Source organism: Squalius cephalus (genome assembly GCF_949319135.1).
Source record: "Squalius cephalus genome assembly, chromosome: 1".
NCBI classification, from domain to species: Eukaryota; Metazoa; Chordata; class Actinopteri; order Cypriniformes; family Leuciscidae; genus Squalius; species Squalius cephalus.
Genome location: NC_137122.1, coordinates 26,131,231 through 26,147,107, shown reverse-complemented (window position 1 = coordinate 26,147,107; position 15,877 = coordinate 26,131,231). Strand labels below are relative to the sequence as shown.

The following is a 15,877-nucleotide window of genomic DNA, read 5'->3' as shown; positions in this document are numbered from 1 at the left end:
GTGTTCACTCAGAAGGAATCACTCACATTTTCTGTGCACTTGTAATGACACATCAAGGATGTTAAGAGGCTAAAAGCAGGTTTAGTACTTGCCCCATTGAAGTCAACAGGGTGCATTTTTAAAAATAGAATAACTCGGTGTAGGCAACACCGATTTTTGTAGTCGTTCTCTGTATTGACAGCACTCCAAATGTACAATAAAATGAGCTCAATGTTAAAATTGACCGGAGTTCTCCTTTAATTATCTCATTACCTCCAACACTGATTAAGTATTACATTAAACAGCCTGTAGTGTGCACACTAAGCAGTGTTCATTTCATCTGGGCAAACCCATGTGGGGCCTACATGGAAACTGGGTGCAAAACTGGCTGGGCCCAAGTTAGATAGCCCAGGTCAAACCCATTTGGGCCCCACATGGCTGTGCTGGCTGGGAACTGACTTAAAGCCACACAGCCTGAAATCAACTGCAAATAAAAGAAGACAATAAATCACTCAATAACTCAGCAGAAGTTCGTTCTGAGAATTAACATTCAAGAGTAAACACTGTTACAAAAACATTGACACATTACCATTGACTTAGGCTAACATTGTTTCAATTGTTGCTTGCGATCTGGGTAGTGTGTGTGTGTGTGTGTGTGTGTGTGTGTGTGTGTGTGTGTGTGTGTGTGTGTGTGTGTATGTGTATGTGTGTACCAATGAAACTATATATGATCTTATTGTAAACATTCTTTAACTTAGTTAATTTTTTTTATCCTACATAAGTCAGAAATGTGTGCTGAGCTGTGACAAAAAAGACAATTTCATTCTTTTAAAAGCCTCGAAAAAGAAATACACATGTAAAAACTTTTATGTAATGAAATATTTGCAACTGACATTTTTATTTAAACACACAATAGAGATATTTTTGAATAGCCATGAAGTAAAAAAAAAAAAATGCTCTTTGATGGCAAATGGTGCAGTCACAGATTTTTAAATGCAGTGAGAACTTAAAAGTCACAGTAACGGCATATCTTTTCTTCAGTATTGTGACATACATAAGACGGTTGTTCAACTCTTTGTGAATGCTAAAAATTAGCGATTCCTGAGATTTTGGATGTTTGAATATAAAGAATAAAACACAAATATAATGCAAGGGCTGTTTCTGATTGAAAACCATCAACTTTACTGTAAAAAGAATGAACAGATTTCACAAGCGTTTCACTGCGCACAGTTTGTGTGAGGCTGGGTTCAGGGTGAAGCCCACTGCTGGTGTGAGATCCAGATCATCTTCAGACACTCCGGGAGGAGGAGTGAAGTGGAAATGCTGAAGTAGGGAAGTGAAGAACAGGAAGAGCTCCATCCTGGCCAAACTCTCTCCAAGACAAGCCCTGCGGCCTGAGAGAGAGAGAGACATTTTTGACATTTAAAAATTCCTTTATTAATTCAATATCATTTAGGATTTATCTGCATAAATATTTATAAACACAAAAAAACCCAAACATTTTTTCCTTCTTTTTTTCAATTCCACCTATTTTTTCCAAAACACATTAGAAAATATTTAGATTAAAGCTTCCATTCCCATCAGGTTCACACAAAAAATTATTACAACCCCAGAGATGAAAAAAAAAAAAACCCTGAACATTATGTGTAAGGCAATAAAAAGCATACTCTATCGTTAACCTTTTTTTTTATAAAACATTTTGTCAATAAAATAGGATCAGTACACCCACTTTCTTCAACTTTGTTTTTTCTAGTACACCAAATTGCCAACTTCACCATTCCATAAAGAAAATTAAGAATAATAACTTTATTCGTGTTTTCTACTGAGTACTTTGGCCCATAAATAAATAATGAAACATTAAATAAAACCATTAGCTTCAGACTGCATTACAAAAAGGACAACCCTCCCCAACTAAAGGATTCAGTCATGCTATGTTTCTGTTTGTGGCTAAAACTCCATGTACAATTCTCCACTGCAAATCTCCCACTCTCTTTTCAGTGGGTTTTTTGTACAGGGTCCGCCAGCTACCTTTCGGGGAAGAGCCTGACCCCAACACTAAAATCCATTTGCTTCCTGTTTGATCTTTAAGGTCTTGATAGTTCATAGTTTTAACACATGCTGTATATAAAGTTCTTTTTGATAAATCTTTGAACAACCCAAATTCTGGAGTATTCAGAGATAGCAATTTTGCAGGATCTTCCTCTTGATAATCCTTTTTCATCAAAAAGTCAAATTCCGGAAAGGAATATGGCTCTGTATCATCTCCTGTACAAGTCTCTTTGAGAAATTCTTTAGCTGAAAAAGGAAGTGCAGCTTCTAGGTCTTCTAGCACTCATTTAGCGAGACGCACAGACCTGAAACCTACTTTTTTTAGCAAGTTCTTCAGCTTCAATCCACCCATCTCTTTTTCTTAGATTCCGAAACATGGATATTCCAGCACAAATCAAATTTGACCTTATGGTCTCAGAGTTCAAGATCTCAACAGGAAAAAGAGGATTGAAAAAAGGAGAGTGCTGATTTCCCTTTTTCGTGTAAAATACCTCTTAATTCATGTTTTTTAGATATCAAATTGTCTTGGACTCCCATATCATTCTTATCAATCAAAGAAACATATAATGCAGAAATATCTTCTTCTAATTTAGACACTTTCCTTTTTAAACTAATCCAAGCTTGTGATGAATATTGTTGGCAGAAAAATATAAAAGTACATTTTCCCAGCTCATGAGGCTTCTATAAATGAGACCAAATTAAAAAAAAAAAAAAAATTTAATTGTAATTTTTTTTGTCCATTTCAATGGACGTCAGGTCAAAACAGGTGTACTTCACAAAAATGTACCAACATAAAATTAAATAATAAACATAAAAATTGTTAGTATATACTTAAAGCTTTTTCTCAAGGTCAAAAACTTTTCAACAGTATACCATTTCAACTTTAATTTTGAGGTTTTTGTTTTACAGATTGCACATTGTTTGTAACAAACTAAATATCTTAGTATCAATCAATATGGTCATGTTAGAGTCATTTTCTTTGCGCATCTTTCTTTTTTAGATCAAAAACTTGAACATTACAACATTTCAACTTTAATTGTAAGGTTTTTGCTTTATAGATCGCCCATTTGTTTATTCATAACAAAATAAACCTAGGAATCAATCAACGCATTCACGTTAGAGTAATTTACTGTGTGCATCTTTGAAACAATTTCTCTGTTAACGATTTTCTTGTATTTCTACAGTACATTACTGGCAGCACGGTTGCCATGCATGATGCATGTATTTCGATTTCAGTAACTGTACTGTAATTCACTTTACAGTACACAAGATCAGTACTGTAAACTACCAAATAGTACTTTACTGTATTTGTACTGTATTTCGTCATTTGATCTGATTTGCTGTAATTAATTATACGGTGTTGTACTGTAATATCTATATTGATAAATTACTGATAAATATTATTATAATTTTCAAAATAATTACTAATAATGATAATATTATATCATAATAATATAATATGTAGTTATTAGGAAATATAGGCTATAGTAGGAAAAAATATGGAAATCAATGGCTATACTGTCAACTGTCTAGTTACCGACATTCTTCAAAATATCTTTTTTTGTGTTCAGCCGAATAAAGAAACTCATACAGATTTGGAACAACATGAGGATGAGTAAGTGATGACAAATATAATTTTTGGGTGTACTATACCCATAAAGGGATAGTTCACCCAAAAATTTAAATTGGCCCATGATTTACTCACCCTCAAGCCATCCTAGGTGTATATGACATCGTTCTTCTTTCAGACGAATACAATTGGAGTTATATTAAAAAATGTCCTGGCTTCCAAGCTTTATAATGGCAGTGAATGTTTGTTTCTGTTTTGAAAGTCCATAAAAGTGCATCCATGATAAAAGTGCTCCATGGCTCTTGGGGGTAAATAAAGGCGTATTGAAGCGAAGCGATGCGTTTGTGTAAGAAAAAATAATTCATTTTCAAGTTACGCTTTAGATTTATGTCAAATCCGTATGTTTCGTTTGGCCGGAAGCTAGTCATTTTACTTTATAAAGTTTTAAATACAGATATTTTTCTTACATCTCCATCTTCCTCATCATCACTCCACATAAAGTCAACATCTGAGATACTTCCATCAGCTATATGTTCAAGCACTTCAAGAACTATATATTCTGCATGAAAAAGTAAAAAAAAAAATGTATCGGTACTGTGATATAGATTTTTTATATAAGAAATTTCAATCAGCATTACTGGACTTCAATTACTGGAATGTGATTTCAGTAACAGGCTTTTGAACCCACTGTCCATTCTAATGGACAGACACATTTGAAAAAATCCTGATTTAAAATTTGAAATTCTACAATCGATTTTTAACTTTAATTAATAAGTTCAATCTTTCTATTTTACATACAAACTATGAAATACTGACAAACATATCAAAAAATGTAAATAAAACCACAGAAAATGTTGCTTGCTTCTGTGTTTGGAGTGAAGTGCTGACATGCTTCTCTTCAAAGTAGTGTTTTTTTCTATAATTACTACATGCAGAGCTTTACTGCCATTTGATTGGATGACAAGCGTCCAATCTAATGGACTGCAGGCTTTAAACTAGGTGAAATGCTCCAGAAGTAAAAAAAGGGGGGTTGACATGTGATGTCCATTGTAATGGACGCAGGGTCTGAATGGGTTAATTTGAACTTTTCCCACCTCCCATTGAAGAAGATTTTCATAATTACTTTTTTGTTCTGTCCAATGGTTCCAAAAAAGGTAAAATTTTTCATGGAAATCAAGATTCTCTAATAACTTATTACTAAATCTCCAATAAGAATAATGAGGGGTTGTTTGTGTTACAATCATTTTTAAAAAAATTAAATGATGATCTGAAATAGAGCTTGGGCTTATATGCGTCTCTTCTATTCTACTGCACATTGTATTCTTGACATAAAATCTATCTAAACGTGCTGCACTGATCCTATTCTCGGTCACTTTAATCCATGTATATTGTTTAACTGCTTTATTTCTCTCTCTCCAAATATCAATAAGTCCAAATTGTGTGGTTTAACTTTACATCTGGGTGAAAGTAATATTGCCACCCCTGCACAAAGGTTGGTGCCATGACTCAAGACATGATCTCCCTCCCACCACATCCCCCAATCAGTTTCATTTTCTTCATTACTATGTGTTTCTTGTAGAAACACAACTTGAGTTTCTTTCAAATTTAAACATTCTTTTAATAAAGGCCATTTACTTCTATCCCTTGCCCCATTTATATTTAAGGATCCTATTTTAAGAACATCCATAAACAGGGAAAGGAAAAAAAAAAAAAAAAAAAAAAAAGAAAGAAAAAAAAAACACAGAAAAGGGCAGATCCCCATGTGCATTTATTTAGAGCTAGTTCTAGTAGACCTACGTTTGCCCTTCATCTTTTTATTTTTTTGTCTGACTGCTGTCAAATATTTCTTTAATCTGAACCTTTTTTGCTGCGACAAAACCTCAACGTCACATTCTTTACAAGATTTCATTACGGATGCGATAAACTTCTCTAGGTCAGGAAAAACCTCTTCAACATCAACACTCTTCCCCTTAGTTTCATCCAGGAAACTCTGTTCAACAGAATAAAAATCTCCATATCTACCGACGTCTACATCAATGCATGAATCATCATCTCTAATACTCTCGTCTTCGGACTCTTTTTCCGCTTCATCATTTGAACCTGTAAATTCTTCTTGCATTCTATCGTCTTTGAAGCTTAAAGCACCAGTAACAATACAACCAATTGGCGAAACTTCTTCGTTTGTACCCTCAGTACTTCCAGACGCGTTCACACTCATGTCTACTCTATCACTAACCTCATTTTCTCCTTTTGCATCTCCATCCTCTTTCCGAGCACCTGCGTCACTCAACGGCTTTCCCACCGCAGTCGCTCCACTACTCGCACCCGCCAAACCTGACGGCCCTGCTTCTTCCTCGGCCTGTTGTTTATGAGGGCACAACAATCTCTTATGGCCGATATCTCCACACTCAAAACAACGTAATGTATCAGTACTCGCGTAAACCATGTAAGAGCTCTCTCCACATGTCACTCGGAACGAAACATCCAGTGTTTTAGAAGGAGCGGTCAAAAACATAAACGCTTGTCGTCTAAAAGACAATACATGCTTAAGTTCGCTAGATTTCCAACCCAAAGGAATCGTTTTTACAGCACTAGCCATCTTTCCGAACCGAGTTAATTCTCGCACAATCGCGTCATCTTTGATAAAAGGAGGTACATTAGAGATTGTCACTTTTGTAGCTGGAGCAAAAAGAGGTGTAACGGGTACAAACGTTTCTTTCACCCAAATGCCACTTTCAATTATCCTGATTACTAGTTGTTTGTTTTTTTTTAAAAACGACAACTGCCTTGTTCATGCGAGATGCAGAAATAATGTTTTCATGGCCTACCTGTTGTCCTGTTGCTAACAGCACCTCCTCAATCGCTGTACCTTCCTCGGGAACGCACCTGAAACCATTCTTAAGCGACAGAGATGGCTCTTCCACCGCAGGGAGAGAAGCCATCCTGCTTTACTAAAAGAAAACGCCTCAAAAACTTAAATATAATAAACAGTGATCTAGAAAGTGAGAAAAAAATATATACAGAAAAAAGAAAAAGAAAATAAATCCTATGAAAAAACAATACTAGAAGTTTTAACTATAAGAAAACATTTAAGAAACTTCACGCTCTCACACGTGCCCCTCACACACCACACTCACGCACTCACTCCCAGCATGCAACACCAGAGAGAGAGAGAGAGAGAGAATTGAAAAAAGTATATTTCATTAATAAAGAAGACAATCAAGCCCTACATTAAGGAAAGTAGTACCTGCAGAGAAGGGCAGGAAGGCGTCTCTCTTGACAAATCGACCACGCTCGTCCAGGAAGTGTTCAGGGTTAAAGGTGTGGGGTGTTTCCCATTCATCTTCATCCCACAATACAGACATTAGAAGAGGAAATATGCATGTGCCCTGCACAAGGAAAAGGATCACATCTTTATTTTTTGATATGATATGGTGTTTAAAATGTATTGTACTGCAAGGAGTGTGACGGTACTGCCATGTGTAGCATGGTACAAAAACAAAACAGATAGTCTACTTTCTGTATTTTGTATTAATTTACAGTATGCTCACCTTCTTGATGAAGTATCCATTGAAGTGAACGTCGCAGCTGGTCATATGAGGGATACTCATCGGTACAATGTTGGCTAGTCTCTGGGTTTCATGGATCACAGCATCTGTATATGGTAAGTTCTTCCTGTCCTCTGTAACCGGTTGCCGTCCACCAATCATCTGATCAATCTCCTCTTGAACCCGATCTGCAAGCATCCAAAGTATATTTAACAAGTAAAACACTACCCAGTTAAAACAGAAACGCCATGCCTGATAACAAAAACAAATTAAAAATATATTGTGACTGTTTGATAAAGGCAATATTCTGGTTCAGTAGTTCAGCTCAGTCTACAACATTTTGTGGCATAATTTTCACTCCTTCATCCTCTTCGTTTTTTAATAAAAAGTAATTATGAATTTAAAAACGCAAAGCGCAAGACAGTAATGTTTTCAGTGGAGAGTTTTATATTTGTTCCCAGAATATTCTTCTGGAAGGTAGGATAACATTTTCTAAAACATTTAAAAAATGTTTAGATAACATTGTTAGAACATTATCTCCTAACATTCTTATAAAGTTTTTAGCTGAAAGTTTCCCCGTGGGCACTGGACATGGACTCCAACGTCAGTCAGATGTCAAATTTTGGTTGAAAATGAAATGAGGTCTAAACCGAACGTTTGTTTGACTCGAGCTCCAACGTTGGGCAGACGCCAAATTTTGGTTGGATTAAACACCACACTGAAACACAGACTACAACTGACTTCCAGCCACAACCTTTGATGAAATCAACTGAAGATAAAAGACATTAAATCTCTGAAGATCTCAGCAGAGGAGGATTAAACAACAGACAGCATTAGATCCACTTATTACTAACCAGATTGCTTTATTTCTGTCATATGTCAGAAAGTTCTTATTGAGAATTAACAGAAGTTTAGATGTTGATGTTTTATTGAAATAATAGTTTGGCTTGATATCACCATTATGGTGATCAGTGTTTGCTTTAGTTGGCCAGTTTTTTTTCACATATTGTGGCTATACTATTGAAACAGTCAGTGGTTTAACATTTACAGAATGGCCTCATTCATTTCCATTGTAAGTAAGTGCCTCACTGTTTTCCCTTGGTAATCAAGATTACACCTCAAATGCTGTTGAGCTGAGATTAACTTGTAAACCCAGAATATCCAGAATAATGCTTTAAGAAAACATTCCAGCCAATTGACCGTTCGCAAAGACCCGGCCCCTTTAGTTACTGTTGCTATGTCCAACAAGCCACGCCGCTCTCACGCCACACCATGTTCTCATCGCAGAGCAAAGAGGACACTGACAGCGCGCTGACAGACAGGACAGACCAGGTTACTTTTGATATGAAACAAAGTCTCAACTTTCAAATTTGGTAATTTTTTAAAGACATTTTAACAATAAATACCGTTTTGTGGCTCTTTAATGTGTTGTGACAGATCGCTGTAGAGCCTCTTAAAGCTGCTCATGAACCGATCATCTCTTCCTTCTAGTTAATTTATAGCATCAAATAAACATGAAAGAACATAAGAAGGAATTTTGTTTTAACCGTGGAAAGACATCAGTACACTCTGTTTTTCAAGTTCTAATCCACCGACATTAATCTACTAACTCTGCTGACTGCTTTGTCGGACAAAAATGGCAGATTCGGCGGATGGGGGATTATGATTGGTCAGATCGCCTGACAATCAAACTCCCTGCAAAGGGTCAATTGCAATATTTCTATCATACCTTGTATATGTGGATATTTAGCCATAAGCAGCAAGCTCCAGCGCACTGTTGTACTAGTAGTGTCCGTACCAGCGATGAACAGGTTGCCGACTGTGTAAATGATGTTCTGCTTGTGGAAAAGTGAGTTCTTCTCTCCAGATTCCTGATCAAATGGTACGTTAGAGAATTAAAGAAGTAAAAAACCAAGATGAGCATTCAAATGTTAGGATGCGTTATATTGACCATACTTCTGCAGTCTGCTTGCGGATGAGGAACGAATCAACAACACCTCTGAGGTCTTGTGGGTTCAGTGATTGATGTAAACTGCTCACCAGCTCTGATATCTCTTTGATATCAAGCTCAAGGTTTTTCATGAGCTGTCTCCAATTCTTGAGCCATGGACCCAAGAAAGGGAACATGTTGTAGAGCTGGAGAACAAAATCAAGAGATGTTTCTTTCACCATAACTCAATGTATACCATTATAAACTAATTATTTCTCACAGGTTATATTCAAATCGTATGTAAACCTGCACGGACGCCGTTCCACTCAGTCTGACGCTCTCATTGGCTCGATCCACCATACTCCGTAGGTGAGGGTCTGTATACTCGAATCTACGGCCATACACAATGGCAGAAATGACACTTGAGGCAGCGTAGTTCATCAACTGTGTGGTTTCAAAAGGTTTTCCTATAAAAGAACAGGCCGAGGTGTTCCATTGGTCCATTTGATGACCATATTGCTGTACTACTAGTGATTTTCTTGATGACTTTTGAAACTTTGCTTTACGGCAATATGTCTCTTTAGAAGCATTGATTATTTGTTTACTTTACCTTCAAACTTCTCAAATTCCTCTCGTAAATGACATGTTTCCTCTATGATTCTCTCCTCAATTTGTCTCTTTCCCATCCCGAAGTCTCGTAAATTGGTGAGAGCAAACCGTCTCATCTCTTTCCAGCTCTCTCCATTGGCAAATATAATTCCTACAAAGATGTTTAATTACTGAAATTAATCTAACAGTAATCATACACTGTAAAAAAAAATACATTGATTTTATTGATATCTAATTAATAAAAATGAGGCAACAGATTACAAGCAATATTAATAATTAAATTTAACAAATTAGAATTGAGTAATAATTAATCAAATGAATTCCTTAAAAGGTAACCATTTAAAATGAGTAAAATTTACAAAATATCTTTTATTGCCAACATTGAAGACACCTGGTGTTAACAAGCAGAATCACTGAAGGAGAAAACCATAATTAAAGTCACCATTGTGGAGATCAGTGTGTGTTTTAGTTGGGCTCTTGACCTTAAATTATTAACTTTAAGTTTTGTTTGGCTGCTGTACATGAGTTATAACAGCCAGATGAACAAATAGAAAAGGTGATCTGATGGTGTTGGTTGTGTTTTAACATAATCATTATTTCACAATCATTTGACCTGAATCACTGAACTCATATAGAGTCCAATTTAAGAGTTAGGTTAACTTTATTAATTATAGAAGTACTGGCCTTGTACGGCATAATATTTTTTTAACTTTTACAATGTAAGGCAAATCATTTCTAAAAAGTTTCTCTTACATAAAAAGGACACACAAAGACATCAATAATCAGCCTGTGAATCTCAACAATGGTGACATTTATAAAGCATGTTGCAGTGCATTCTGGGTGCCACCAATCAAAACTCATTCATGGCTCCCATCATGCATTGCTGCATGAATAAATAATGAGCTTCTGATCAGAGGTGATCTGTTTGTCACCATTGCTGAGATTCATACGCAAAATATTGATGTGTGTGTGTGTGCCTAAAAAAAAATATATATATATATATATATATATTTATTTATTTTTATTTTATTTTTTATTTGGATTTCATTGAAAAGGCTAAAAATATTATACTGCTGTAATTAATAAAGTTAACTTAACTCATAAATTGGACTCTATATGAGTTCAGTGATTCAGGTCTAATGATTGTGAAATAATGATTATTTTAAAACACAACCAACACAGATCACCTTTTCTATATGTTCATCTGGCTGTTATAACTCATGTACAGCAGCCAAACAAAACTTAAAGTTAATAATTTAAGGTCAAGAGCCCAACTAAAAACACACTGATCTCCACAATGGTGACTTTAATTATGGGTTTCTCCTTCAGTGATTCTGCTTGTTAACATCAGGTGTCTTCAATATTGGCAATAAAAGATATTTTGTACATTTTACTCATTTTAAATGGTTAACTTTTAAGGAATTCATTTGATTAATTATTACTCAATTCTAAATTGTTAAATTTAATTAATAATATTGCTTGTAATCTGTTGCCTCATTTTTATTAATTAGATATTAATAAAATCAATGTATTCTTTTTTACAGTGTATACTTGTAGCTCAAACAGTCGAGTGACGCCAAGGTCATCGGTTGGATTCCCAGGAAATGCATGAACTGATAAGAATCAAGACATTGAAAGCAGTGCAAGTCATTTTGTATGAAAGTGTCTGCCAAATGCATAAATGTAAATAATATACAGTGACCGTAAAAAGTCTTTATATACTTAAGCCTCAATTAAAAATGTTTAATTGTGTTTGCATTATGTAACAAAATGGCATTTATAGAAGCTATAGTATAGGTATAGTATTTTTCAGCGAAAACATTTCACAAGTGAAGATTGTTGTTAGGTTTCAAAATATACATTTAAAATATAAATACATTGTTGAAAATATAGACAAGTTTTGGACTTTCTGAAGAGACTTCATACATCCATGAAAAGAGACCAGTTGGTTAATTATTTTTTTTAAAAAGTGGCTCAGAGAAGTGAAGTTGGTTCTGAGAAACACTCGAGCATTATTTGGGCGCATATGCCTCTTTGTGTCTAATGTATCTAATGCAGTGAAATTAAGATTTTATAAGTGCGACTTAAATGTCCAAAAGTGTCCAAAATCTGTATGTAACTCATTTGTAAGTTAATAAGTATAAAGAAACCTTTAAGTATATGTGACCCTGGATTACAAAACCAGTCACAAGTAGCACGGGTATATTTGTGGCAATAGCCAACAATACATTGTATGGGTCAAAAATATAAATTTTTCTTTTATGCCAAAAATCATTAGGATATTAAGTAAAGATCATGTTCCATGAGGATATTTTGTCCTACCGTAAATATATAAAACTTTTATTTTTGTGAGTGAATGCAGCACAATCGTGAACATAAATGGACAACTTTAAAAGTGATTTTCTCAATGTTTAGATTTTTTTGCACCCTCAGATTCCAGATTTTCAAATAGTTATATTGTTATATAACAAATTACACATCAATGGAAATCTTATTTATTCAGCTTCTATATAAAAAAATGACCCATGTGACTGGTTTTGTGGTCCAGGGTCACATACTGTCCGGAGACTGGGCTGCTCTTACCATGTCCTTTAGTGAAATCATGGAACAGTGGCGTGATTTCTCTGTCTCCAAATTCGTCTGCATAATTAACAAGTGCTTGCTTTACTGTTTTGTAGCCGGCTAGCACAACCACTTTCTTTGGACCAAAGTAGACCGTGAAAACTGGACCAAACTGCTTTGCCATCTGTTGAAGATTGAAAGAGATGTTACCCCTTACGAAAAGAAAATATATTTCCCTATATATGAATGATCAATATATTAAATGGTTTAACAGTATATATGAAAATATACAGAATAATATATTGTGTTAATATATTACAATATATTGAATAAAACATAAGGAATTGCAGCTTTTCATATATTGAAAAATATGTGACAATATATGTACTAATATCATCATGTATGTAATTTTATATTCAGTAATACACTTCATAAAATAGATGTATATGCACTGCATGATATATATATTGCAGATATATGTACTCATGCATCATAAACATACATATATAGAAAAAACATTTTTTATTAATTTCATTATGAATGTTTTATATTTTCAGGATAGATCACAATAATACAAGCACACCTGCATGTACTAAAGTGTTTAGCCAATAGACTATCTCTTTGCTGAGGATCGCACTGCCTTTACTTTTATAATATAGTAATTATAGTCTTAATAGTAGTGCTGATATTTTTCAATATACTGTAAAAAATTGCTGTAAAAAATGCCCAAATTTTACAGTAACATGCTGTTTTCCATTAAAACAGTAATATACACTAAAAAATTCAATGCAGGGTGATATTTGTCGTTTTCGAGAAACTTGCCTACAGGAATATACTGTGAATTTACAGCGCTCAAAGTCGACACTCAGAGGCTGTGTTCCAAATCACAACCTATATCCTCATTCACTGTTCCCTACATTAGTTCACTAATATAGTCCACTTGACAGAGTGAATAATTTCATAGTTAATTCAGTTAATTTTCAAAGTTAATTGAGACACTGATGAACACCTGCTGTTAACAATCAGAATCACTGAGGAACAGAAAAAAAGATGAAATCAAGATAAAAGACATTAAATCTTAGCAAAATATCTCAGCAGAGGAGGATTAAACAACTCCACAAACAGCATTACCAGCTTCACTTATTACTAACCAGATTTACTTTATTTCTGTCAAGTGTCTACAGAAGGTCTTATTGAAAGGTGGCAGAGGTTCAGATGTCATTTTATTTTCATTTGATGTCACCATGATGGTGATCAGTGTTTGCTTTAGTTGGGCTCTTGACCCTTGACTTTTGAACATTAGTTTTTCTTTAGCTGTGTCTCTAAAATACATTTGCTATGGCAAAAAAAGCTGAAAGAAAACAGGATCAGATGACAATGATTGTTTGTTAATGGTCTCAATCATCATATAATGGCACAATTTACTGTTGCTTTTATAGGGGTGATTGATTTTTTTTATTTTTTTTATTTTGGTGTCATTGTGATTTTACAGAACGAGATCTATCGTTTCTATTATATAGAAATTTGAACCCGACTGAGCCTGGGTTCTCCCAAGGTTTTTTTTTTTCTCCATTAGGTCACCTGATGGAGTTTTTCGGTTCCTTGCCACTGTTGCCTTTGGCTTGCTCAGTTGGGGATATTTGGGGATATTTAATTTAATTAATCAATCAACGATACTATTGATCAGCATTACCAAACGTGGACGTTCCACTAGAAACAAACATTGATGTATTGTTTTAATTTAATACTGTGAAGCTGCTTTGATACAACCTATGTTATGAAAAGCGCTATATAAATAAACTTGACTTGACATGTTCCTATATAAATGTGAACATATGTTCACACATATATTGCACAGAGAGCAAATGTTAAAATTAAGGGCCCTATTTTAACGATCAGAAGTATCAATACTTCCATGAAGTATCAAGCGCAAAACGCGTAACTTTGTGGGCGGGTCTTGGGCGCTGTTGCTATTATACCGGCGGGATAAATGACTCTTGCGCCAGGCGCAAATCTAAAATGGGTTGGTCTGAAGTAGCTTCATTATTCATAGGTGTGGTTTGGGCGTAACGTGAAATAAACCAATCAGAGCGTCATCTCACATTCCCTTTAAGAGCAGGCGCGCTTGTTCTATAGCAGATTGCTATTATAACGGCGGATTTGCCAGGCGCACGCGAGGAGCGGTTCACAGCCGAGGAGACCGACGTTCTCGTCCGGGAAATTAACTTTGGTTAAACAGGCGTATGATAATTTGGGTAAATGTGTAAGCTAGATGTATGCTTTTATAATAAACTGTTTATCTATCTATCTATCTATCTATCTATCTATCTATCTATCTATCTATCTATCTATCTATCTATCTATCGTAATAATGTAGGCTATGATTTGCAAAAATGAAACCTGCTGCGTCTGTGTGTAGATGAGAGAATCAAAGTGTATGCGCGTTGTGCACACGCTACATTGATTATGGCCAAGCATGCGCCCTTAAAATAGCATATGAATAACAACCGCAACGCGCCACTGACTTTAAGCTAGTTTTTTTCGGTCAGTGGCGGAATTGTTTTCTAAACCTGCAAAATAGCATGAGGGAACGTTTGCGCCGGAACATGCCTCCTCTTTGCGCTGAACCGCCCCGGGGAGCGCAAGTGTATTTCTTAGTTAACCGACGTGCGTCTGTGGAGGGAAAAGTCCGCTGTGCGCGGGTGTAAAATAGGAATGATACATGCGTCGGTGTACAAAGTCAATTGCGCTGGGTGCAAGATATAGGGCCCTAAGTGTTATTTAATGTGTTTTGCTCAATATTAATATAGGGGAAAGATCTGTTGGTGTTTAATGTGCTATTATTTTTTAACTTAAAAGGTTTTCTGGTATGTGTGAGTTTTTGGGGTTAGCATTGTGCTGAAGAGTAGAGCCTGTTAGTTTGACGATTGGGCAAAATACACTGTATGGACAAAACATATCTACTCTTGTTCCACAGAATAAAGTCAAATAATGTTTGGAACAGATTTATTTCTCCTTTAAATGCCTGTAGCTTACAGAACAAAAATATATGGGAATATACTGCAAAATATAATGCGATATATTACATAATACATTTCCAAATATGTTATTTTGTGTTCCACAGAAGAAAAGAAAAGTGTGTTTGGAGCAACATGAAGGTAAGTAAATGATGACAGAATTGTCATTTCTGTTAAAACTATTGAACTTTGTGAACTATTTGAACTTTCCACTTTGTGGAAAAAAACAGAATTGTACTCTGTAAAAACACACCAGACCAGTTTGTCAACACTTCAAGGCTCTCTACTGATTAAACACTGGAAACAAAGCTGAAGCGGTTGCCCAATAGGACTGATATCATTCATGCTTACCTCACATAGGCTCAAGTGTGGTTTGTTGATATCCAACATTAGCAGATTTCCCAAAAGTGGCAACGGTTTTGGCCCTGGAGGTTCATTTTCATCTCTCTGAGACCTGAAGAATAGGAGATAAACAACCAAGAGCAGAAGCAAACAACATAGTAATGTTCCTGTGCTGGAAACCTGAAGAAGTGCTTCCATGAAAGCCATGTTCACAGAGCAATACCCATAAGACCTTGAGGTTTGTACAGTTCAAATGTACATAGATAAAGTG

At 35.3% G+C, this 15,877-nt stretch overlaps 1 protein-coding gene across 1 annotated transcript; it reads right to left on the bottom strand.

Moving 5' to 3' along the window:
• Window positions 1-215: 215 nt before the first annotated feature.
• On the bottom strand, window positions 216-15,877 carry cyp2k16 (cytochrome P450, family 2, subfamily K, polypeptide16). Its single transcript, XM_079869526.1, has 9 exons — window positions 15,616-15,877; window positions 12,269-12,431; window positions 9,687-9,836; window positions 9,383-9,543; window positions 9,103-9,282; window positions 8,876-9,017; window positions 7,150-7,334; window positions 6,846-6,987; window positions 216-1,373 (listed from the first exon to the last, which is right to left on the bottom strand). Exons 1-9 carry the CDS (start codon window positions 15,811-15,813, stop codon window positions 1,186-1,188), a joined length of 1,509 nt encoding a protein of 502 aa, XP_079725652.1. The 5' UTR covers window positions 15,814-15,877; the 3' UTR covers window positions 216-1,185.